At 36.3% G+C, this 26,445-nt stretch overlaps 1 protein-coding gene across 1 annotated transcript in view; it reads right to left on the reverse strand.

Moving 5' to 3' along the window:
* The window catches only part of LRRK2 (leucine rich repeat kinase 2), a 214,171-nt gene that overhangs the window by 18,168 nt on the left and 169,558 nt on the right, over positions 1 to 26,445 (reverse strand). The window contains exons 42-47 of the mRNA XM_068971009.1: positions 10,950 to 11,120; positions 9,437 to 9,537; positions 5,338 to 5,532; positions 3,628 to 3,821; positions 2,334 to 2,406; positions 1,370 to 1,554 (exon numbers count right to left, since the gene is read on the reverse strand). Of these exons, the coding sequence (XP_068827110.1) occupies positions 1,370 to 1,554; positions 2,334 to 2,406; positions 3,628 to 3,821; positions 5,338 to 5,532; positions 9,437 to 9,537; positions 10,950 to 11,120 (919 nt within the window). The remainder of the gene's footprint in view (positions 1 to 1,369; positions 1,555 to 2,333; positions 2,407 to 3,627; positions 3,822 to 5,337; positions 5,533 to 9,436; positions 9,538 to 10,949; positions 11,121 to 26,445) is intronic.

A 26,445-nucleotide genomic window follows, 5' to 3' on the forward strand; every position in this document is an offset into this window, starting at 1 on the left:
TTGGGGGCAGGGGAAAGGGACTATGTCGGGTCGCAAAGAGTTGGACATGACTGAGCAACTGAACTGAGCAGATAAAAGACTTGTACTCAGAAAACTGTAAGACTGATGAAAGAAACAAGATGACAGGAACTGATGGAAAGATATACCATGTTCATGGACTGGAAGAATTAATAATGTCAAAATGACACATGAAAAGGCACTTACCATCAGTATCATCAGAGAAGCTCAAATTAAAACCACAGTGAAATATTACCTAACACCTGTCAGAATGGCTATCATCAAAAAGACCACAAATAACAAGCACTGGCAAGAGTGTGGAGAAAAGGGAAACCTCATACACTGGTTGTGAAAATGGTGCAGCCACTATGGAAATAAAGTATGAAGATTCATCAGAAAACTAAAAATTGAACTACCATATGTCCCAAAAATTCCACTCCTGGGTATTTATCAAAAAAAAAAAAATATATATATATATATTATATTTGAAATGATACAAGCACTCTAATAATAAGCAAGATATGAAAGCAACCTAAGTGTCCACCATCAGATAAATGAAGAAAGAAGACATGGTATGTATAAATATATAAGAGAATAATACCTACCAATAAAATGATTGAAATTTTGCCATTTGCAACAACATGGATGAACTTAGAGGTTATTATGCTAAGTGAAATAAGTCAAAGAAAGACAAATACTATTTGATCTCACTTATATGTAGAATCTAAAGAATAAAACAAACTGCTCACAGATATAGAGAACAAACTAGTGTTTACCAGTGCAGAGAGGAAAGAGGGGAGGGCCAAGATAATGTTAGAAGATTAAGAAGTACAAATTACTATGTATAAAATAAGCTACAAGGATATACTGTATAACACAGGGAATGTAGCCAATATTTTATAATAACTATAAATGGAATATAATCTTTGAAAATTTCAAATCCTATGTAGTATAGCTGAAATTTATATAATAGTGTAAATTAATAATACCTCAATAACAAAAGAAAGAACAAAGAAAATTATCCAAAATATATGTGTAAAATTCATATCTTTAGTAAAATAATGAATTGTCTTTCAAATTCCATGTTTAATTTGATACAGAGATAATGAAAATGATAAATATTTAAATAGATAAACACTATAAAATTACCATGGATTTCATATTTTATCCCAAATGTTATTAGACTGGGTGATTTTTTAAACATTCCTGTGCTTTCTAAGTTTCATAATGAATATTTACATTTACAACAGAAGAATAATGTATGCATTTTGAAAGATTTTTGTTGGAAATTACAGACAGTATTATTGACATAATTACAAAGAATAAACATTAATAAAATGTTAAGTTAGCTGCACAGAAAGGAATAACTCACCGCTGATTTGTCCTGGTCTCAATGAGTTTCTGAATGGTGAAATCATCAGAAAATGAGAAAACTTTTGTACCACATCCTCCCCACATAATGTTTTTTTCAGTTAAGTTCACAGATTCACTCAAACACATCAGTGGAGTGCTGACATTTCCTATGTTGAGTATCTTCAAAGGAGAGGCTCCTTTACACTTTGCCAAAAAGAGAAAACACATTCAGTAAATTGAGTATCTACAGAGTGAAACAGTGTAAAATTTCAGCTTCCTAAAAACTACTTTCCCTCTTAAATGGTTAGAGGTATAAAAATAAAAATTCAGGATACATTTTTCAAATGGCTTATAAAAACAGGATTTAATTCAAATAGTATTCAGTTATCTTTATAACCAATCTCTTCACTTCTCCATGCAAAATTTGTACAGCAGTAACCTAAAAATTCTACTACAATTATTTCTTTGTCTTTCATTAGATAATAAGCTTTTTTGCTAACAAAGAGTATGAATGGGTAGGATGTTAAATGACTAGATGGAACCGCAGATGAATGAAGCGTGGAGAAATCAATGCTTTAATGGTAAATGTGAATCTTAAGAACAGAAAGTCAAATGATTTCTTCAAGATTAAAGAATAGGTTGATAGCAAGCTAGACTTAAAACTTGTTTCCCTTGTCTTTTCTACAATATATTTATAAGAAATTATCTACTTCACTTATATAAAAATGGAATTATTTCCATCACTAACACTATATTATAAATCAGATCTCATTTATCAATTTTTCCTTGGTTCATTCATATACACAGTTAATCAGCAAGTACTTATAGAGAATCTATTGTGTACAAGACTTTCTGAAGCAATGAAAAGATAAAAAGCAGAATGCCTGATCCTTAGTGTCAGGGAGTTTATAATCAGAAGGAGGGTGTTGATGAACAAACATAAAACAATTTAAAATTTGATGCAGAATGTGTTTAATATTTACCTTAACAGTTTTATCTTCAAAAATCGCTAAGTTGCCATCAGCAGTTCCCACTAAAAGGAAATTTTTTTGCTTGCTAAAAGAAAAAATGTCAAAATTGTTATAAAAAGAATGATTATATTGACCAAGATGGCTTCACATTCCCCCTAGCTTAACTGAACTTTAGACAGGTTTTTTTCCTGGTTATTGGCCCTGACCTCCCTTTCCTTACAGCTTTCACTTGAGAAAACGTAAATTGTAACTTCTTTCGCGGCCCATTTAAAATGCAGATCTTCTCCTAGACCCTTGCAAGTTTTATAACTGAAGAATGACTTTCTCAAGGATTTGGGAGCCTTCTCTGAAATGTCATCAGGAAGGATGACATGCCTTCTCTTAGTCTTTGTGAGGCAGTAGGAGCTCAATTTCAATAAGCAATGATCAGCAAACACAGACGGCCTAATCACATTGACCCTTTTCCTCCCCTGAAGTCCTCCGGCACTTTTACACCAGCTCGTTAAAGGGTTTGAAAACTCTCCCATCTTTTATTTCAGCAGAGCTGAGTTCAATTCCTCTCCCCTGTTGCAATTATTTTAAATATAAAATCTTCCTTGCCTATTTGACTTTCTCTGATGAAACTTTTGACAGTATCCAAACAATAATTTTTGGATCATTGCCAATGGAGTTTATAATTCAGCCACCAAAACTTGGACTTCACATTTTTCTAATACTTATTTATTTTCTGGTACTGACTAAAGGATATGACATATAATCTAAATGACTCATGGAAATCATACTGCCCCAAATATTACAGCAACTAATCTATCACTCATATCTGAAATTCTGCCATTTCAATAACTGATAATGTTTAAGCCATTTTCACCTATAAACAACTTATGAATTCATTTACTGAAGTGTTTTTTTTTTTCAATCTGGTAGTTAAGTGCCATGCTTTAGAGGCATATAACAGATTATCGATATACACGCATTCAGAGAAGAATAAGAATTCCCTTTGGTAGAAGCCCTACGAAAGCAAATTGCTGTCATGAGTTGTAAAGTGTTAGAGCCATAGTTGAGCTAAAATGGAGCAAGGCTGGAGGCCTGAAAAAATGACTGACCTATTTTTTAACTACCTCAGCCTGATCTGTATACAGGAAAATACAAATATCTTCGAGGCCTCCTACAATTCCCTTTAATACATGCAACCAATGGGAAAATGTTAAAACTTTGCAAGCTGTGCTGATACTGTAATAATTTTGCACATAATTAAGTCAACTAAAAGATAGGTAATGCTCCTTCAATGTCAAATTCACTGTCTTACCTTTGCTTGGAAAAGGAATTGCAATACAAGCAAGTAACAGAATCAGTCATCTTTTCAAGGGTATGCCTCTTTCTCCCATCTTCAGTATTAATGACGAGGAGCATGCCAGACTGTGTTCCAGACACAATCCAACTTTCCTTTTCAACAGGAAGATACACCAAGGCAAGGCACAGAATTCTACTATCAGTAACTTCCTATTAAGAAAAGAAAACACACTCTAAAGGACTTTGTTCTACCTTAAGCGGCTAGAATTTGTACATATATAATCCACATATTTAACGTTTTATTTTCTTGCTTTTAATTTTAAAAACAGTGACGATTTTATTTAACTTGCAACAATAAATGAGTTATCTGGCAAAGAAAAAAAAATGTCTGTCTAGAATGTACCTGAAGCTAAAATTTAGAAACTGAAAATCATTTTCAGTATCATTTCTCACTCAAAATAACACAAGAACACTGTCCAACCTTAAGAATAATATTTAGGCACAACACATTTCAAAGCAACTATCAAAATATTAAATTTTTTAAGTCTAGAAATTTACTTTATATCTCCCAATACAATTAGTGACCCATCTTGTAGAAGCCAAGCCCAGATCTCCTCTATCAGCCACCCTCAGCTGAGCTCAAAGTTGCACCCTTCATTACCTTCAGCCCATAGGGAGCTGGCTTGTTCAGAAGTGGCTGGGAGATTACCCCACTCCTACCATTGGGCAAATTGTGCTAATGACTGACTGATAGTGGGATTGACATGCCAGATCACTTGCCTGGTAAAAGAATTAATCTGTGTTGTTATTACATTCCAGTTTCTTGTGGGTAATGACTGAAAATTGGAGGGCTACATACAGTACATGGAGTCGAAAGATTGAGCATGAATGCACATACACAAAGCTTGAAGCTAGACTTTCTCAGAAACTACATTTTTGCTGAGCTTCTTCTCCTGACCTATGCGGCTTCCCATATCTTCTTTAAAGTTTTTCTCTCCTTGTGTGCTCTGCTTAGTCATTCAGTCATGTCTGGCTGTTTGCAACCCCATGGACTGTAACCTGCCAGGCTCCTTTGTACATGGGGATTCTCCAGGCAAGAGTACTGGAGTGGGTTGCCATGCCCTCCTCCAGGGGATCTTCCTAACCGAGGGATCAAGTGCAGATCTCCTGCATTGCAGGCGGATTCTTTGCCAGCTGAGCTACCAGGGAAGCCCTCTCTTTCCTTAAATCACTTATATAAAATCCTGTTTCAGGCTCTGTTTCTAGGTATCCTGACCTAAGACATACATTGTGGTTTTAAAACAAACACATACCACTTAAATCTTGTGAATGCACTTGTTCTAACAGGAAGCTAATTTAATAACAAGTCTATATTAGCCCTTATTTAATTTTTTCCTAAGTAACTTTTTTTTTTTTTAAGAACCAGTTGAGTTGCTGCAGTTCCACTTGAAAGTCATGGGTAGTGTCGAGAATCTCTCAGACCTCTTTCTTGGCTAGGCCCTGGACAATCACTTTCCACCCAGCAGTCGGACACAGATAGCTCTGTCACTGTGTCCCAAATCAAACACCGTGCCTTCAGGCCCTCCCTTGGCCCTGGCCCCAGCCAGACACTTCATACCTATGCACTGAATGCTCCCAAGTAACTTTTTAATTGGCACAAGCTTTAAAATAGTTCACAAAGTGAGTTTTCTAGAATATCACTAATTTAAAGAGTATTTGGATTTACCTCAGAAGTGTATCTTTCTGTATTTAAGTCAAGAAACGAGAGCTGTCCTTTGTCAGTGTGCCCACAGCCCAGCCAAATCCTCACATTCTTGCTGTTATGATTCGTAGCAACCATGCATTCAACAGTAAAGCTTTTAGGTATTGATATACGTCTCATCAGACAGATTAACTCAGCTGAATTCAAAATGTCAAAGACCTGAGGAGTTTAAAAAACAACACACATCAAGTTAACACATGTCTGCTTGAAAGATTATGAGGGTAGTTTAGTCGCTAAGTCGTGTCAGAGTCTTTGAGAACTTATGGACTGTAGCCCACTATGCTCCTCTCTCCATGGGATTTCCCAGGCAACAATATGGAATGGGTTGCCATTTCCTTCTCCAGGGGACCTTCCTGACCCAGGAACCAAACCTGCATTTCCAGCTTGGCAGGTGGATTCTTTATCACCAAGACACCTGGGAAACACCTAGAAAGATCATATCATTATGCATAATGTTACAGTTAAATGTTACAGTTTCATCAAGAAAAATCTAAATTTGTTACTTAAACTGTGATCCACCCAGAGCAACAAGATTAATAAACTAGAAATAAAATTACATCAAAAAAATTACTTATTTTTAAACTGTGCATGGTATACACACTTTTTTATGTACGGTGTGTTTTGTAACTTTGAATTCTTTGAAAAGAAATCCCCAAAGTGCCAAATTAACAGAAAGTTAGCAGAACCAGGAGCTATTCTTCATTCAGTTTTATACTGCAGAAACACATCATGTTGGAGATAAATATTCAAGCCAACAAGAGACAAGAGCTTCTACCAGTTGAAGGGAAATGAAATTTTGATCTTTGGGAACAAGCTTCCCTGTAGCTCAACTGGTAATGAATCCATTTGCATTGCAAGAGACCACAGTTCAACTCCTCTGTTGGGAAGATCCTCTGGAGAAGGGATAGGCTACCCACTCCAGTACTCTTGCCTGTAGAATCCCATGGACAGAGGAATCTGGTGGGCTACAGTCTATGGTGTTACAAAGAGTTAGACACAACTGAGCGACTAAGCACAGCATGGCAACAAACTCACAAATCACCTGAAGATTCTGTTTTTGTTTTTCCTTCAAGCACTAAAGAACTGGAGAGATGGCATAAAGCCAGTGTAAGGAAACAACCAGGAGTCAGGAAAATGGAATTAGAGTCTCGCGTCACAGCCACTTGCCTGCCATGAAGGAGACTCCAAGAAAGCTCCTTTTCACCCACTGTCTAATCTGACAAAGGTGTGAGTTTACCTATCTTGCTTAGCATACATGGTATTTTAAATAGGTATGAGAAAGTTTTTGAATACTGTCATAGGCTAAAAGAAAAAACCCTATAAAATACAAGTGAAGTATAAGTAAAAATTAAAACAATAATTAAGCTTTGGAGAATATCACCAAGATATTTTTTTTAAGTCTGTGTGATTAATTCTGGTAGCAACCAAAATTAAAAAGTAAGACAAGTAGTCAACGTGATTATAGGTTGTTTGATAAAGGTAGTGTACATGTCCTCAGCTATTTCTCAGTAAGAAACTGAACAAAAATTTTTCAGTTAATTATTATACAAAATTAAGAGTCCAAAACATTAAAATACCTCTTATTTTGATATAGTAAATGTTTTATTTAAAACATAGTAAGAGGGACTTCTCTGGCAGGCCAGTGGTTAAGACTTCCACTACAGGGGGTGAGGGTTTGATATGGTCAGGAAACTAATATCCTGCATGCCATGCAGTGTGACCAAGAAATAAAAACACAATAAAATTTTAAAAACTGCAAGAGTTCTATTTCCAATAATATGATAGAAAAGGTTATTTGGACAATCCTTCCAGCAAACTACAATTTAAAATGCTGAAGAAATTATTTTTTTAACCTCTTAAAAACATTAGGGATCTGACAACACCATACAGAATTATCAGGCCAAAATATTAATGAAAGGCAGAATCCAGAGAGATCAGATGAGCCCCAAAGCCTGATTTTCCCTTAAGGCACTGGTCTACTGAAGTAAAACTGATTTGTGGTTTTGAATGCCTTGTGGGGCTGGTGGGAAAGAGTTAAATCTAGGGATGCCCAAAGCGGAGAATGTAGTAACGAGATAAAACTGGGATCCTAAAGGGCCACACATTCAGAATAAATGAAAACTAGAAATAGAGCCATGCCCCACTCCCACTGGTCTATAAGGAAAGTAGCCTTGGGACTTTACAGACACAGAGTGAAAGAGCAAAAGAACCCTGAGAAACTGTTATTCATAAGCTTGCTTTCAAGATTTACAGATAAGATTCCCATCACCTTGGTGGTTCAAAAACATCTCAAGCCAGGAACTGAGTTTAAAGCAATTTATAGCAAAAAAAAAAAAAAACAAAAACAAAAAAAAAAAACAATAAAAGATGTGCAAGACCTGTATGCTGAATTGCAAAACTTCATTGAAAGATACTTAAAACCTAAACAGAGAGATAACCCACATTCAAGAATACAGTGACTTAATACATTATAAGGCTATTGCCTATAGATTCATTGCAAGTCTAATCCAAAGCACAATAGAATTTTTCAAAAAAGTTAACAAAGTGATTTAAAAACTTATATGGAAAAACTAGACCAAAGAACAGCTAAGTCATTCCTAAAGGATAACAATTATGGGGGGAAAAGACTATTAAAGCTTCAGGAATTAAGACAGGACTGTACTGGAGGAAAAACAGGTAAATTGACCAATGGAAGAGAGTATGCATGTGTGTATCTTTGAGAGTAAATCAAAGAGTGCAAACGGAAAAAACAAAGATCAATGGAAGACAAAGGAAGAAACAAATTCATAGATGAAACTGGAAAATAGATTATCCAAATGGAAAAAAGAAAATTGGATCTAGATAAAAATACAATTCCTGATGAATTAAGAACTTTATAAAAAAACAAAACTTTTAAACTTTATGAAGAAAACATAGGTAAATATTTTCGTGGCTCTGGGAGAGATAAGGGCCTTTTAAAACAAGATTCTAAAATTAATAGCTATAAAAGTAAGTACTGTTAAGTTTATCTCTATTAAAATTAAGAAATTCTGTTAAGCAAAAGCCACTCAATAGGAAATAAAAATGGGAACCATGAATTGGGAAAATAAATTTGCAACATACGTAACCAACTAAGTTTTAGTATACAGTATAGAAAAGAAAGAAGCTGTTTTTAAATTTCATTTTTATGCAAATAACCTAATAGAAAAATGGGAAAAACAATGAACAAGCATTTTCCAGAAGAGAAAACATATATATTACCAATGAATATATAAAGAAATGCTCATCCTTATTAGTAATTAGGAAAATGTAAACCAAGGTACAAAACTGAATCCATTTCGAAAAAATTTAAAAATCAGATAGTACAACATTTAAGGAGAATATATTTTTAAAAAACAGCTACAATAATATACAGGTGATGGAACCGTTAAGCTGGTACAACTTCTTCAGAAAATGATTTAGACATTCCCATATTCCATGATTCTGCAATTCAACTCCTAGATATATAACATAAAGCAATTCCTGTGCAATTTGCACTAGGAGATGTACAACCATGCTCATAACAGTACTGATAATAGCAAAAAACTAGAAACGTTGATATGGTCATGGGTAAATACATTGTTGTGCATTCAAACAATGGAATGGAGTAGCTGGGAAAGAAATCAACAGTTATGTTCAACAACATGATGAAGATCACAAAACAATGTTGGGAGAAAAACTGAAAAATCTCAGAACAGATGTGACTGATTTCATTTTAAATAAATTATGAATACAGGAATATTAAACTGGGTAGTGAAACTTTAAAGAGGAAATAATAATGATTATCATGAAAGTTATGAGAGTGGCTGCATTGATAGGGAAAGAGAGCGATGCAATCAGAAATCGGCATATGTGTGTTTCTGGGAGGTTTGCCCTTTGTTTTGTGCCCAAGGTGGTGAGAAGATGTAACAGTTTTGCTTTATAACTGTTTTAAACTGTGAGTGTATTTATATGTTTAAGTATATATATATTTTTATTATTTTATAAATAGATAAATATTTTATGTTCTGTACAAAATATTGATAAATTTTAATGATATGAATACCTGGGCAGAAGTGGGTCTTTCTTGAGGATTTTCTTTCAAACACTTTTTAATTAACTTCTCAACCATAGGCCATGGGGCACAACCATATTCTTTAACTGGATCTAAAACATTAAAAAACCAATCACACTAAAACACTGAACAAATCAGAAAGATTATTTTATTTCTTCTCAATGTGTATGAGAGATCCAGACACTGCAAAGGAAACACTGATTTCTATAATCCCACATTTATTATGAACTGCTTATCACTCTTAAAGCCAATTTTGTTAATTATCTCCACTAGAAACATCAAAAAAGAGTCCTTGATTTTTACAGTATAAAAAGAGACACAAATACCAATTGAATAAAAATAGATTTTCATTTCATACATTCATTTCAAATAGATTTTGAAAACACTTTTGTTCATATATTAGACTTTTTCGCACATACTATTATTTTAATATTCAAAGTAGACAAGCATTCAGTCCTCATATCCCCACAGTCAGTTTGTGAACATTTGTTTTTAAGTATGCCATTTTTCTGGTCGGTGTAGAATAGAGACCTGAAAACTTTTCCTGGATACCTAATTGATAAAACGAGGGAGATGACTCAGATTGTGCACGAAGTATTTAGTCAAATAATAATTGATTTCCTTCTGCTGGGAATCTTTAAAGGTCCTCAAAAGGAGATAGTTATCTTCCCTGTAGCTGGAACACAGTGTACACTCAAAACTTCTTTTAAGTGAAAAGCAGAAAATATGAGAAACAACTAAATATATTTTAAAGAATATTTCAGAATGCAAACTGAAGTAACAGTTAAGGAATGAAAGAAAAAAGTCCTAGAATTTCTTTAAAGCATGAGTGAAAGTGAAAAGTGAAAGTGAAGTCACTCAGTCATGTCCAACTCTTTGCAACCCCATGGACTCTAGCCCACAAGGCTCCTCCACCCAAGGAATTTTCTAGGCAAGAGTACTGGAGTGGGTTGCCATTTCCTTCTCCAGGGGATCTTCCCAACCTGGGGATCGAACTGTGTCTCACGAATTGAGGGCAGATGCTTTACCGTTTGAGCCACCAGGGAATCCCTTAAAGCATGAGGCAACCATTCAAAATAGATCTGATCTCATTAAACACTCATTTACTAATTCTTGCTAATATTTACTACTAAAAATTATTATAGTCAATAATTTGTTTTCATTCCTGCCTAGAAATTACTTCACTCAAGAAAATGAAAATACTCCAAGCTAATGGACACTTAGTAACTCTTTATGAGAAAAAAGTCACTAACCTGGACTTATGATAGTATTTCCTTTCCTGAGTATTCTTCTAAATACAATACCTAATATATCAATATTTAGAATACTAAAAAGAAACCCTATATCTTCTATGTTTTATGCATCATAGAATTTAAGACTACTCATGCAGTAAACAAAAAAATTATCAGTTGTAAAATGAATTAGTATATAAATAAAATTAAATAACTTAGAAATGAAGCTGCTAAATTAAAATATAATAATCTTTAATGTAAATAAAACTTACCGGGTAACTTCCCTTGTATTGCCAATTCATCAAACTCATTTGGAAACTTCAAACCCTCTGCTATTCTACCTCCAGTTGTCAAAATGTCATAAAGTAGCAAACCAAATGAATAAACATCAGCTTGTTGGTTATAAATAACATTTCCTCTAGCAACTTCAGGTGCACGAAAACCTGAAAGAAAACAGACATATTAATAAATATGCTCAAACCCAGGGCTTATACACCCAAAGAAGTATATATTTAGGCCTGTATGCTAATGAATAGAAGATGAGTCTAAACAGGCCGTATCATCTCTAAATGCAGATATCTTAAGTCAGTTAAGAGCCATGTCCCAAGACATTTCACCCATGGTCAATTTTGAAGAATAATAAGGATAAACATGCAATAATAAATTATTTAGTAATGTTTCACAATTAAATAAAGCCTAAAAGGGGGAAAAACTATATCCTTCTTAATAATAACTATTCTCAGGGTAGTATTTCAAACAGACGAGGAGGCAGGAGGCAGATTTGCACATTTTACTCCAGGTCACTTTAACCTGGCTAAAATGTTAATGGACTTATTATTTCAAGAACGTGTGACTCTACTCCTTTAACTCAGTGGAAAACTAAAAAGAAAACCACAACTAAAATAAATAAAAGCCCTCTATCTCAAGTGAAGGTTCATGCCTGAAATTCTTTTATAAGGAAATAAAACCTTTCATCTCATAATAAAGATAAATCATTTTAATCACTTGAGAAAAAAAGAGTAATTTCAACATTACCTATAACAATAAAAACATTAACAATCTAAAGAAATCCAACTATAAAGAAAATAAGTTAAATACTATACACTATGCAATAACTTAAAATAATTTTTAAGATGTTATAATGTACATGAAAAAAATGTATAATTCTGAATAGACAAAATTATCACCTGAATTAATTTTCTTAGCTGTGATAATGGTATGGCTATTATGCAAGCAAACATCCTTATACGATACTAAGAAAATACATGCAAATACATTTCAGGATGACACGGCATGACATCTTCAACTCAATTTAAAAGACTCATATTCAAACAGAACAGAAAGAGAACAACAATGTGGCAAAAAGTTAATAATTAAATTATGTGAAGGGTATATAGGTATATATTATACTATTCTTTCAACTTTTTCATAGGCTGAAACATTTTCAAAATAAACAGTTAATGGGAATATGCAAAATTAAAACTACAAAGAAATACATCCAAATGTAATAACAATTATTTCCAAGTATAAAAACTATGAGTAGCTTTTATTTTCCTTTATAATTTCAAATTTTCCACAATGAACATATATGATTGCTATGGTAAATATATAGCCAGGAAAATATAATGAAGTATGAATTCATATCCTTCAAGGAGTAAACGACTGAACTGAGAAACTTTTTAACAGCACTTCTCAGTGAAAGACAAAGCTCGTCAACCCTTCAACAAGCTAGGAGTCAAAAGGATGGAGACAACAAGTTTGAGCATGATGACCTCTACTGAACTAACTGTAAACATTCTCTCATGAACATTTTGCTGCATGTTTTCCTCTTCTCTGTTTCTCTGTTACCATTTCCACACATTTGTATCTGTGTGTGTGTGTCTTCTTCCTTCTCTGTCACTCCCTTTCACTCTTTCTCATTCTCTCCTTGTCTTTGTGCATGTACATAAAATATCGGACATTATATTAAGTTGAAGATAAAATATTTCAAACCTAAATATAATATGTATCCTTAAGATAAGAATACATGGGGATCTTTAGGCAAGAATACTGGAGTAGGTGGCCATTTCTTTCTCCAGTGGACCATGTTTTGTCAGAACTCTTTTCTATGACCTGTCCATTTTGGGTGGCCCTGCATGGCATGGCTCATGGCTTCACTGAGTTATACAAGCCACTTTGTCATGACAAGGGTGTGACCTGTGAAGGGGATCTTAAGAATTCTTTGGACTACAAAGAGATCAAATCAGTCAATCCTAAAGGAATCAACCCTGAATATTCATTGGAAGGACTGTTGCTGAAGTTAAAGCTCCAACACTTTGGCCACCTGATGCAAAGAGCTGATTCACTGGAAAAGACCCTTATGCTGGGAGAGATTGAAGGGAATAGGAGAATGGCGTGGCAGGGGATGAGATGGTAAGATAGCATAACCGACTCATTGGACATGAATTAGAGTAAACTCCAGGAGACAGTGGAGGACATAGGAGCTTGGCATGCTATAATTCACAGGATCACAAAGAGTCAGACACGATTTAACAACTGAACAACAGGATAAGGACATTTTCTAACTTAGCTATAATATAATTCTCACACCTAAGTGAAAGAATTATACAAGTAGTTAAGATAGCTCTAAAATAGATCCCTAATAAACTGTACCTATGACATAATGTATATATTTCACAACAGTTCCTAATTTGTATCACTATAGCATTTTACACACACCTTCCTGAATAGGCAGATGAGAACTTTCCATTTTACAAAGAACATAATCATCACGAAAGTGTTAGATGTTTTCCTAAGGAAACACAGAAAATAAATGGTAAAGTTAAGAGTACTTAAAAACTGTGGTTGGATCTCACAGCAGGCTGGAGGCCAGCCCTACTCACCAGCATGTTTTAACACCAGCTGCAGTTCTACCACAACTGGAGGGTGTATACAGCCCACACAGAGGATACTCTTTGAGCACCTGCCTCTGGGGACCATGTGGGACTGCACTTCTGATCCACAGAGTATATCTCCTTAACAAACCTACTCCTTCAAGAACAGAAGAGATCACAGACTTACTCAATACATACAAACAAACACAGAAAATGAGGCAAATGAGAAGACAGAGGAAGCTGTTTCAATGGAAACAACAAAACAAAACTTCAGAAAAATAAACACAGTGATAAGCAATTCACTTGATGAAACATTCAAAGTAACGGTCATAAAGATGCTCAATGAACTTGAGAGAATAATGAAGGAACACAGTGAGAAACTGAACAAGGAAAAAACATAAAAATTATAAAACAGAGTTTATAACTGAACTGAAAAATCACTAAAGGGGCTCAATAATAGATTAGATGAGGTAGAAGAATAAGTCAGTGATCATTCTAAGATTATGGAAGACAGAGCAATGGAACTCATCCAGATAAAGAAGTAAAATAAAAATACTGTTTTACAAGGACATACATTAAAGTACATTTGTGACATCATTACCCAGAATAACATCTGCATTATAGAGTTTTCAGAGGGAGAGGAGAGAAAATGGCAGAAAAATTATTTCAAGGAATAGTGGTAACAGTCTATAACAAATATAAACAAAGACATTTCTTTGCCAACAAGTCAAAGCTATGGTCTTTCCAGCAGTCATGTACAGATATGAGAGTTGGATCATAAACTAGGTGGAGTGCTGAAGAATGAATGCTTTTGAATTGTGGTGCTGGAGAAAACTCTACACATGGACATCACCAGACGGTTAATATTGAAATCAGATTAATTCTATTCTTTGCAGCTAAAGACGGAGAAGTTCTATATGTTCAGCAAAAACAAGACCTGGAGCTGACTGTGTCTCAGATCATCAGCTCCTTATTGCAAAATCCAGACTTAAATTGAAGAAATTAGGGAAAAACACAAGGCCATTCAGGTAGAATATAAATCAAATCCCTTATGATTATATAGGAGAGGTGATGAATAGATTCAAGGGACTAGATCTGATAAACCAGTGCCTGAAAAACTATGGATGGAGATTCAGATGATTGTACAGGAGGTATTGACTAAAACCATAGCCTCAAAAGATAGATGAAAGAAGGCAGCGTGGTTGTCTGAGGAGGCCTTACATGCAGCTGAGAAAAGAAGAGAAGTGAAAGGCAAAGGAGAAAGATAAACTCATCTTAATGCAGAGTGCCAGAAAATAGCAAGGAGAGATAGGAAAGACTTCTCAAGTAAACAATGCAAAGAAATAGAGGAAAACAACAGAATGGGAAAGATTAGAGATCTAGTCAAGAAAATTAGACACCAAGGGAACACATTTCATGCAAAGATGGGCACAATAACAGACAGAAACAGCAAAGACCTAACAGAAGCAGAGGAAATTAACAGGTGGCAAGAACACACAGAAGAACTGTTGGAAAAAAAAATATCTTAATGACCCAGATAACCACAATGGTGTGGTCCCTCACCAGAGCCGTACATCTTGGAGTGTGAATCAAATGGGCCTTAGGAAGCATTACTGTGAACACAGCAAGTGGAGGTGATGGAATTCCAGCTGAGCTATTTCAAATCCTGAAAGATGATGCTTTGAAAGTGCTGCGCTCAATATGCCAGCAAATTTGGAAAACTCAGCAGTGGCCACAGGACTGGAGAAGGTCAGTTTTTATAAAAATCTCAAAGAATGGCAATGCTAAAGAATGTTCAAACTACTGAAAGGTTGTGGCTGTGAGCCGTGTGCTACACTGGGATTCATAACCTCCGGAACAAAGGATTTCAAACCAGAGCCAGAGATGAGGCTTGACCACTCAGAGCTTTTTGTGTAGCAAAGTTTTACTGAAGCATAACAGAGATAGGGAAAGCATCTGACATAGACATCAGAAGGGGACAGAAAGACTGCCCCATTGCTAGTTTTAGCAAGACAATTTGCGTTTGTTAATGAGCTTCTAATCAGAGGAGAGAAACGCCTCAAGGCTGAGGGAGTTTCACCAGGCTCTTCTCCCACAATATGCACTTTTGAGATAGTGCATATAGTAACACAAGGTATGTCATCCCCAGCCATAAAACAATTAACATGAATACTGGTTTGCTGAGCCATTATGTGCTCAAGGTTTGAGGAAAAAAAAAAAGTCTGCCACCTGTAGTTTATTCTTCTTGCCACTTGGGGACCTCGGGCCTTCCTACCTTTTACCCTCTCACTACTGCACAATTGCGCTTATTTCATATGCTGCTGCTGCTGCTAAGTCGCTTCAGTTGTGTCCGACTCTGTGCGACCCCATAGACAGCAGCCCACTAGGTTCCTCTGTCCCTGGGATTCTCCAGGCAAGAATACTGGAGTGGGCTGCCATTTCCTTCTCCAATACATGAAAGTGAAAAGTGAAAGTGAAGTTGCTCAGTCGTGCCTGACTCTTAGTGACCCCATGGACTGCAGCCTACCAGGCTTCTTCCTCCATCCATGGGATTTTCCAGGCAACAGTACTGGAGTGGGTGGCCATTGCCTTCTCCGATTATAGCAAGCCCAAAATCCTTCAAGGTATGCTTCAACAATACAGGAACTGAGAATTTCCAGATGTACCAGCTGGATTTAGAAGAGGTAGAGGAGCCTTGTTGTTAATTTATTCAACATCTGTTGCATCATAGAAAAAGCAATGGGAATTTAAAAAAAAATCTAATTCTGATTCACTGACTACACCAAAAACTTGGACTATGTGGATCACAACAAACTGAAAAATTCTGAAAGAGATGGGAAAACCAGACCACCTTACCTGCCTGCTAAGAAACCTGTATGCAGCCCCAGAAGCAACAGTTAGAACTGAACATGGAACAACAGACTGGTTCAAAATTGGGAAAGGAGTATGGCAAGGCTATATATTGTCACCATACTTATTTAAACTATATGCACAGAACATCATATGAAATGCCGAGCTTGATGAAGCTGGAATCAAGATTGCCGGAAGAAATGTCAACAACCTCAGATATGCAAATGATACTACACTAATGGAAGAAAGCAAAGAGAAACTAAAGAGCCTCTTCATGAGTGTGAAAGAGGAGAGTGAAAAAGCTGGCTTGAAACTGAACATTCAAAAAACTAAAATTGTGGCATCTGGTCCCATCACTTCATGGCAAATGGAAGGGGAAAAAATGGAAACAGTAACAGATTTCACTTGGGCTCCAAAATCACTGCAGATGGTGACCACAGCCATGAAATTATTATACACTTGCTCCTTGGAAGGAAAGCTATGACAAACCTAGATAGTGTATTAAAAGCAGAGACATCAGTTTGCCAACAAAAGTTCATATAGGCAAAGATATGGTTTTTCCAGTAGTCATGTATGGATGTGAGAGTTGGACCATAAAGAAGGCTGAGCACCAAAGAATTGATGCTTTTGAAATGTGGTGCTGGAGAAAACTCTTGAGAGTCCCTTGGACTGCAAGGAGATCCAACCAGTCCATCCTAAAGGAGATAAGTTCTGAATATTCATTGGAAGGACTGATGCTGAAGCTGAAACTCCAATATTTTGGCTACCTGATGCGAAGAACCAACTCATTGGAAAAGACCTTGATGCTGGGAAAGATTGAAGGTGAGAAGAGAAGGGGACAACAGAGGATGAGATGGTTGGATGACATCACTGACTTGAAGGACATGAGTTTGAGCAAGCTCCAGAAGATAGTGAAGGACCAGGAAGCCTGGCGAACTACAGCTCATGGGGTCACAAAGAGTCAAATATGACTTAGCGACTGAACAACAATGAAGACTCTTGTGAGTCCCTTGGATAACAAGGAGATAAAACCAGTCAATCCTAAAGGAAATCAACCCTGAATATTCATTGGAAGCACTGATGCTTAAGCTCCCATACTTTGGCCACCTGATGTGAAGAGCTGACTCACTGGGAAAGACCTTGATGCTGGGAAAGACTGAAGACAAAAGAAGAGGGAAGCAGAAGCTGAGATGGTTGGATAGCATCACTGATCAATGTTCATGAACTTGGGCAAACTCCAGGAGACAGTAAGGGACACAGAGGCCTGCCATGCTGCAGTCCATGGGTTTGCAAACGGTCAGACACGACTTAGCAACTGAATAGCAACAACAAATGGTTGAAAATGTCCCTAATCTGAGGAAGATTTCCCTAATCCAGTCCCAGAACCTCTAAGATAAACAAAAAGAGACACACACCAAGACACATTATCATTAAAATGGTAAAAGTTAAGGATAAAAGTAGCAAGCAAAGCAACATATTACATACAAGCGAAATCCTATAAGACTATCAGCAGACTCTTTGACAGAAACTTTACATGCCAGAATAGAGTGACACAGCATGTTCACAAAGTGCTCAAAGGGGGAAAAAAAAAAACAAACCTTCTAACCAAGAATACTCTACCCAACAAAGTTATCATTGAGAACTGTAGGAAAGATTGGGAATTTCCCGGAGTTCACCACTTTTTCACTCTCCTCTTTTACTTTCATCAGGAGACTTTTGAGTTCCTTTCTGTTTCTGCCATAAGGGTGGTATTATCTAAATATCTGAAGTGATTGATATTTCTCTCAGCAATCTTGATTCCAGCTTGAGATTCATCCAGCCCAGCATTTCACATGATGTACTCTGCATATAAGTTAAATGAGCAAGGTGACAGTATACAGCCTTGATGTACTCCTTTCCCAGTCTGGAACCAGTCCATTGTTACATGTTGTTTCCTGACCTGCAAACAGATTTTTCAGGACGCAGGAAAGGTGGTCTGGTATTTCCATCTCTTGAAGAATTTTCCACAGTTTGTGATCCACACAGTCAAAGACTTTAGCATAGTCAATGAAGCAGAAGTAGATGCTTTTCTGGAATTCTCTTGCTTTTTCTATGATCCAACGGCTATTGGCAATTTGATTTCTGGTTCCTCTGCCTTTTCTGAATCTAGCTTGAAATTCTGAAGCCTAGCTAGAAGAATTTTGAGCATTACTTTGCTAGTGTGTAAGATGAGTGCAATAGTGTGACAGTCTGAACATCCTTTGGCATTGAATTTATTTGGGATTAGAATGAAAACTGATGTTTTCCAGTCCTGTGGGCACTGCTGAGTTTTCCAAATTTGCTGACATATTGAGTGCAGCAATTTCCAAGCATCATCTTTTAGGATTTGTAATAGCTCAGCTGGAATTCTATCACCTCCACTAGCTTTGTTCGTAGTGATGCTTCCTTTTTTTTTTCTTTTGTGATACTTCCTAAGGCCCATTTGACTTCACACTCCAGGATGTCTGCCTCTAGGTGTGTGATCACAGCATCATGGTTATTTGGTTATTGAGATCTTTTCTGTATAGTTCTTCTGTGTAGTCTTGCTACCTCTTCTTAATCTCTTTTGCTTCTGTTAGGTCCATACCATTCCTGTCCTTTACTGCAAACATCTTTGCATGAAATGTTCCCTTGGTAGCTCTAATTTTCCTGAAGAGATCTCTAGTCATTCCCATTCTATTGTTTCCCATATCATGGCTACTTTAAATAATGCTGCAATGATCATTAAACCATGTAAGTCTTTTTGAATTAGTGTTTCTATTTCCTTCAGGTAAATGCCCAGAAGTAAAATTGAAGGATCATACAAAATTTCCATCTTCAATTTTTTGAGTAACCCCCACCCATATAGTTTTTGGAGGTGAAACTAAATCATCCAATTATGTATTATTCATTCAAAAGATTTATTGTGTAGCTGTTATATCAAGGTATTATTAAAAAACTTAAAACCTTTGGCATATTCCCACTTGACTGTTAGAAACATTAGGATTTAGAATTGTAAGTTCTTAGAGTAGGGAGAGACTTGAGGGGTCACTTTGTTTAAATTTTAATCCATGGCACATAGCTTTTTACATTAGTTTTGGTTTTTTTTGTTTGTTTGTTTGTTTATCCCTTTAGATAGCAATCCACAGATCTTATGGCTGCACAAAAGGTTACAATTTTTCTCAAAATTAGTCAGAGACAAGAAAGATTATTGTGAGGATACAGAAAGGAATATTTACTTCAATAAGGAAATGGTTTCAACCTTCTTATCTTCTCCCTTTTAAAATATAAGTATCTTCACTGACATAATCCCCAGTAGGAGAATGTAGCCTATTTATATAGCCAGGAATTACTTCAATTATTTTTAAAAAAATGCACTCTTAAGTGCTTCTTGAAATTCAACCAATGAATTTCTAATGATTTTATTTCAACCAATGAACTTCTAATGATCTTATTTCTTGACCATGCTAACAGTTTCTTCTAAAGTTATCTATGGAAAACAGATGCCTTTAGGAAAAATCTCCCTCAAATAATAAACACTAAATGATGACAGGACTTTAATCCTTCAGATGGACTGGTCTAGATCAAACATATTGTCATAGATAGCAATAAAATGACATTTAATCAAAAAGGTATATGGAATAATGTGAAATATACTATCCACAATTATATCTTTAAATACAAAAATGCATAAAGCATTACTATAATTCGTTTCTCTGAAAATGATAAAGCTATTTGAAAATCATTAATTTCAAGAATTCTGAGTAAATAACACTTTAAATCAGACTTTCCTATAAATTACATACTTAAAACATTGATTACCTAAGCAGAATGACACAGTACTGAAACTGAATGAGGACTTAGACCCAAATATGCAGGAAAGACGTGACAAAGGTGACACTCAGAGTAGTGGAGAAAAAGACATAGTTAATTAAATGATAATAGCATAGATTGTTTGATAAAGAAAAAAGGAGTAGCTACATTATTCAAAACAACTAATAAACTCTTGATGAACCAAAAGTTTTAACATAAAGTGCAAATCTACATTTATGTGGCTGATTCATGTCAACGTATGGCACAAACCACTACAATATTGTAAAGTAATTAGCCTACAATTAAATAAATTTTTTAAGTACTAAAAAATATTCCAGTTAAATGGATAAATACTGGAATTTAAAAGGCCTCCCTAATCACTCTATCAGAGATGGGTGGTGTAAGCCAACAGGTTGAAAACTGGGGAATACATTGTCTTTGGAGAATTTTAAATAAGCAGCTACCTGCACAGGATAGTTACCACTGACCCTGCCTTTGATATATCACTGACTAAACATGTCGGATGGAGAAGGCAATGACACCCCACTCCAGTACTCTTGCCTGGCAAATTCCATGGATGGAGGAGCCTGGTAGGCTACAGTCCATGGGGTTGCTAAGAGTTGGACATGACTGAGCGACTTCCCTTTCACTTTTCACTTTCATGCATTGGAGAAGGAAATGGCAACCCACTCCAGTGCTCTTGCCTGGAGAATCCCAAGGACGGGGCAGCCTGGTGGGCTGCCGTCTATGGGGTCGCACAGAGTCAGACACGACTGAAGCAACTTAGCAGCAGCAGCAGCAAACATGTCAGAAAAATTAAAGATTATTTTGTCTAAAAGAATCAAACTCAGAAATAGCATAATACCATAAACAAGTAAAAGACAAACCCTAAACTGAAAAAAATCAGCAATACATGAGAGACAAAGAATCAACATTAACTGAAATTGGCTTCACAAATAAGTAAGAAAAGTAGATAAATGAGTAAAGACAGAAAAATATACAAAACATGAAAGGAAAAATACATGTCCTATATACAAATAGACACTTGAAAAATAAAAACATTAAACTATCACTTTTTGACTATTAACTTCATGAAGACGAAAAATAATAACAAACCCAGAATGGAAAATAGGTGTTCTAATTCAAGTATTGATGGAATTTGAATTGATAAACCTTTCCAGAAGGCAAGTAGTGTTTCAACATTCAAAATATGCCTATCCAGAAGGAAATGGCAACCCACTCCAGTGTTCTTGCCTGGAGAATCCCAGGGATGGGGGACCCTGGTGGGCTGCCGTCTATGGGGTCGCACAGAGTCGGACACGACTGAAGCGACTTAGCAGCAGCAGCAATATGATCCTTAGAAATCTGCTGTTTAAAAATCAGCTTCATAAATGGAAGTTTTTTAATTTACAAGTCTTTTAATTAAAGCTTTTTAATATTTTAAAAGGTTTGAAAAATAAATAAACATCAAGATAAGATATAGTTAAGAGAATCACTAAAATATTATGTAAATGTTAAAATTGATATTTAACAAAGAAAGATTTCCCTGAAATACTAAGTAGAAAAAGAAAATGAAGCAGAATTTACAATACAATATGTATATAAATCTCTTGCTGCTGCTGCTAAGTCGGTTCAGTCATGTCTGACTCTGTGTGACCCCATAGACGGCAGCCCACTAGGCTCCTCTGTCCCCGGGATTCTCCAGGCAAGAATACTGGAGTGGGTTGCCATTTCCTTCTCCAATGCATGAAAGTGAAAAGTGAAACTGAAGTCACCCAGTCGTGCCCCGACTCTTAGCGACCCCATGGACTACAGCCTACCAGGCTCCTCCCTCCATGGGATTTTCCAGGCAAGAGTACTGGAGTGGGGTGCCATTGCCTTCTCCAATATAAACCTCTTAAGCACATCTAAATCTAGATATATCTCTGTGTTATCAAAGTGTTATTATTCCACGAATTTATGAGAAATACATCTCTTGACCTGCTCAGTATCATTCACTGCTTTCATGCCAGGAACTTACGTTTTGAAAATCAAATCTTAAAACGACTTGCTTGAACTACTCATCGTGGAGTCTTTCACCTCAAAAACCAAAATGGGGAGCGGAGGGGGATGGAGGGCATTAAAACCTAAGCTACCAATATAACATTTGATTATCAATCTAAACCATAATATCCTCCAAGCTACTCTATATGTATCCTTATCACTGATGACTTCCCTGGAAAAGCAACTGCAATTTCTTCAAAATCTTTTGCCTTGTATTTAACTATGCTGGTGATCATAGTAGGAACAGGAAAAATAACATTTCAAGCCATTCAATGTATTCATCATGAAATTTAATTTGGGGTGAAAATGAATGTTTTTAACATTGCTTGTCATTAGGCTAGAAATAGAAACATTTACTGCCTGTTTACAAAAGGACAACGTTGTCATCTGATCTAATACTGTGAATGATCTATGATGGGTATAGATTGTACTACTGTACCACATGGACACCCTGTTTAGCATCAGTGACCCTCAAAAACTAGAAATTTTAAGTACTCACTAAATTCCTAAAACACATTGTTGTATTAGGCTGTTCAAATAAGTAATTTATTTAAATATGTGTCACTTCTACTTCTAGGTAAAATGGAACTAGGGACTAGACTTACTATCCTGCATAAAACAATGAAATAATAGACAACAAAGACGAAATTCTGAATACTGGGAAAAGAAGACAGTGATCCCTGAGAGAGAGCAAGCAAACAAGGTGGGTTCTCTGAATACCTTTCAGAGGACTGGATAAAGGGAAGGCAAACAGAGCTGGGCCCCCTGGTTAAGAAGACAAAGCAGAAGCTGGGAAAGCAAGGACAGATAAGGAATGTGCCAAGTGCGGTGCTAAACCCTTTATTTAACAACAATCCATAAACAGATACTATTATTAGGTACGGCTGGCAATGGCACCCCACTCCAGTACTCTTGCCTGGAAAATCCCATGGAGGGAGGAACCTGGTAGGCTGCAGTCCATGGGGTCGCTAAGAGTCAGACACGACTGAGCGACTTCACTTTCACTTTTCACTTTCATGCACTGGAGAAGGAAATGGCAACCCACTCCAGTGTTCTTGCCTGGAGAATCTCAGGGATGGGGGAAGCCTGGTGGGCTGCCATCTATGGGGTTGCACACAGTTGGACACGACTGAAGTGACTTAGCAGCAGCAGCAGCAGCAACTGTTTAACCAAGGAAAGGAATTAGGTGATTTCTCCAGCCTCAGCTAATAAGTGGTAGAGCAAGGATTTAAACTAAGACATTCTGACTTCATAGCCCAAGTTTAATAGAATCTATTTAAAATAATTCACATTTGCTTCATTTTTGTTTGAACATAAGTCTAAATCCTATACTCACTTTCTTAACATTTTGTTTATATCACAGGCTCACATTCTCAAAATTTAGAGTAAATTCTAATCATCTTATAATAATTTTTTTTACAAATAACATTTTCCCTAATGTGAAAGGTATCAAAATTTGACCTGCCTATCTTATAATTGCTTAATATAGGCAATGACACTGTTTATATGATGCAAAGATGGGAATCACTTGGAGATCATTTAAATAGCCTCAATGTCTGGGCTCCATGGTGACTCCATGGTAAAGAATTCACCTGCAATGCAGGAGACCCAGGTTCAATCCCTGGCTCAGGAAAGAGAAGGAAATGGCAACCCATTCTAGTTTTCTTGCCTGGGAAATCTCATGGAGAGAGAAGCCTGATGGGCTACAGTTCATGGGGTCACAAAAAGAGTTGGACACCACTTTGCAACTAAACAACAAATGTCTGGGCTCCACCCAAACTAGTTAAATCAGAATCCTGGGACCCACATATTTGAAAGTCTTCCAGAAGCTTCAAACATGTGCCCACACTGAGGGCTCTTGCTCCACAACTGTAAATGACACAACCCCAGGGGATACATTCTTAAGCCTACATGCAATCTAGTTACAGCCAGAATTAAAAACAATCAAATAATCCTCCATCTATCACTTAGAACACAGGGAATTTCTTGCACAAATCATTTTCTACATTAGTACATTTTGCCTGAAATGTCTCTTCCTGCTTTTCTATCAATATTTATTTATTATTTTCTTAAATCTCAAACTTCTCCCTTAAGATGTAATTTCAGAATCACCTCCTCTATGAAGGAAGTCCTAAAGACCTATGGCTCAGTTAAGGACTTGCTCCTCTGCACTACCACTGTGCATTGAACTATATCTCCTGTTGAAACTGACACAATGTTTTATAATGATTGTTTATAGCCCTATTTTTCCTGGCAAAATGTGTGCTTCTGGAGGAAAAAAATCACATTTATTCAGGCACATTCTCCTAGTTCACCACTAAAGCAACTGCTAACTCACTTGGAGCAACTGCAATATGCCAGTCCTTCTCTATGTTACTTACATGGATTGTTTCATTTTATCCTTACAATAACTCTGTTGAAATAAGCATTATTTTTCTCATCACAGTTTACAGAAATGAAAATTGAGTCCCAAAAAGTGAATCTTGATGAACACCACACAGCTTTGTTAAGTGAGTGAGTGACTGAAGTCGTTCAATCATGTCCGACTCTTTGCGACCCCATGGACTGTAGCCTACCAGGCTCCTCCCTCCATGGGATTCTCCAGGCAAGAGTACTGGAGTGAGTTGCCAAAATACTTAATCTGATGTTAAGGAGTAACACCAGATTGGTATTTGGTGTTTATAACATTCAATATATTATTGCCAAATGTATGAATAAATGAATAAAAAATAAGAATATTTTCCCCAAGAGAATTATTATAACAATTACAATGTTAAAATAATTGGGAAAATATGATTCATCTAGAAACTATATTTTTCAGATAAGGCTGCATTTTTACAAATGGAATGAATTAAGATCCATAAATCAAAGATATGAGAAATTTATAAATTAGGTCTGATTATATATGACTACATGTAAACAATACTTTCTTTTTACTTTCAGAAAAGTCTGAGTAGAGCATGTTTCATAATTCCTATCAGAGGATAGGTATAACCAGAGAATAACATTTTTGTTTACCCAAAGACTGTTGTATTTAGTGGACGTTGACTGAGTGAAAGCCGTCGGTCGGTATCCATCTCAGTCAATAGCACATCTGTCATAAGGTCCGGAATTAACTGTTAATACCAACTGGATATAATATAAACATATCCAATTGACTGAGTTAAAATTGAATCTCTTTAAATTATTTGTAGTTGAAAGTTTCCATCCCATAGTTACCTTTCAAAATGTAGACAGACACGGTGCTATGGTTCTTGCCAGGAACTGAATCGTTAACACCTTTGCCCATAAGCTGTGATGGTCGCTGGCCAGGGCTGTGCTCTTAGGAGGCACAGGTTTGTATCCTGTGTAACCCTAAACAAATTTTAATAGACCCTAAGCTTTAGTTTCCTTATCTCTAGACTAGGAATAGTAATACGACTTATGTCAGAGTGTCATAAGGATTAAACAAGACAATCAAGCCATGAAAAGGGCTAAGTGTGAGACAAGCACCACTGTTAATGCCTTGAAAGGTTTGCTCTCATCACCTTCCCTGAGACAAGAGTAATGAACCCACACTCACAGCACACATGGGGTGAACAGACCACAGTAAGAGTTAGTTCAAAGATATACAAAGTTTAACAAACACATGGTCTTCTGTTTTTCTAAAATTTCCAAGTTAAACCTTATATTGTGTCTCACAAAGTTTCAAGTATAACATTAACAAAGAAGATTCATCAAAAAGGAAAAGAGAAGCAGAGAACTAAAATCCTTTGAGTGGTAATGATCTTCCACTCAAACATAATTGCTCTGGGGAAGGAATTACGATGGTGCTAGCAGTGGTAGCACTGCTACCAAAATGCAACATTTCAATTTAGTAATTTAAATAACAATTCAGTTCAGTTCAGTTCAGTCATGTCCAACTCTTTGCAATCCCATGAATCACAACACGCCAGGCCTCTCTGTCCATCACCAATTCCCAGAGTTCACTCAAACTCACGTCCATTGAGCCAGTGATGGCATTCAGCCATCTTATCCTCTGTTGTCCCCTTCTCCTCCTGCCCCCAATCCCTTCAAGCATCAGAGTCTTTTCCAGTGAGGCAACTCTTTGCATGAGGTGGCCAAAGTACTGGAGTTTCAGCTTTAGCATCAGTCCTTCCAAAGAAAACCCAGGACCGATCTCCTTTAGAATGGACTGGTTGGATCTACTTGC

The sequence above is a fragment of the Capricornis sumatraensis genome, chromosome 4, assembly GCF_032405125.1.
Source record: "Capricornis sumatraensis isolate serow.1 chromosome 4, serow.2, whole genome shotgun sequence".
NCBI lineage: Eukaryota > Metazoa > Chordata > Mammalia > Artiodactyla > Bovidae > Capricornis > Capricornis sumatraensis.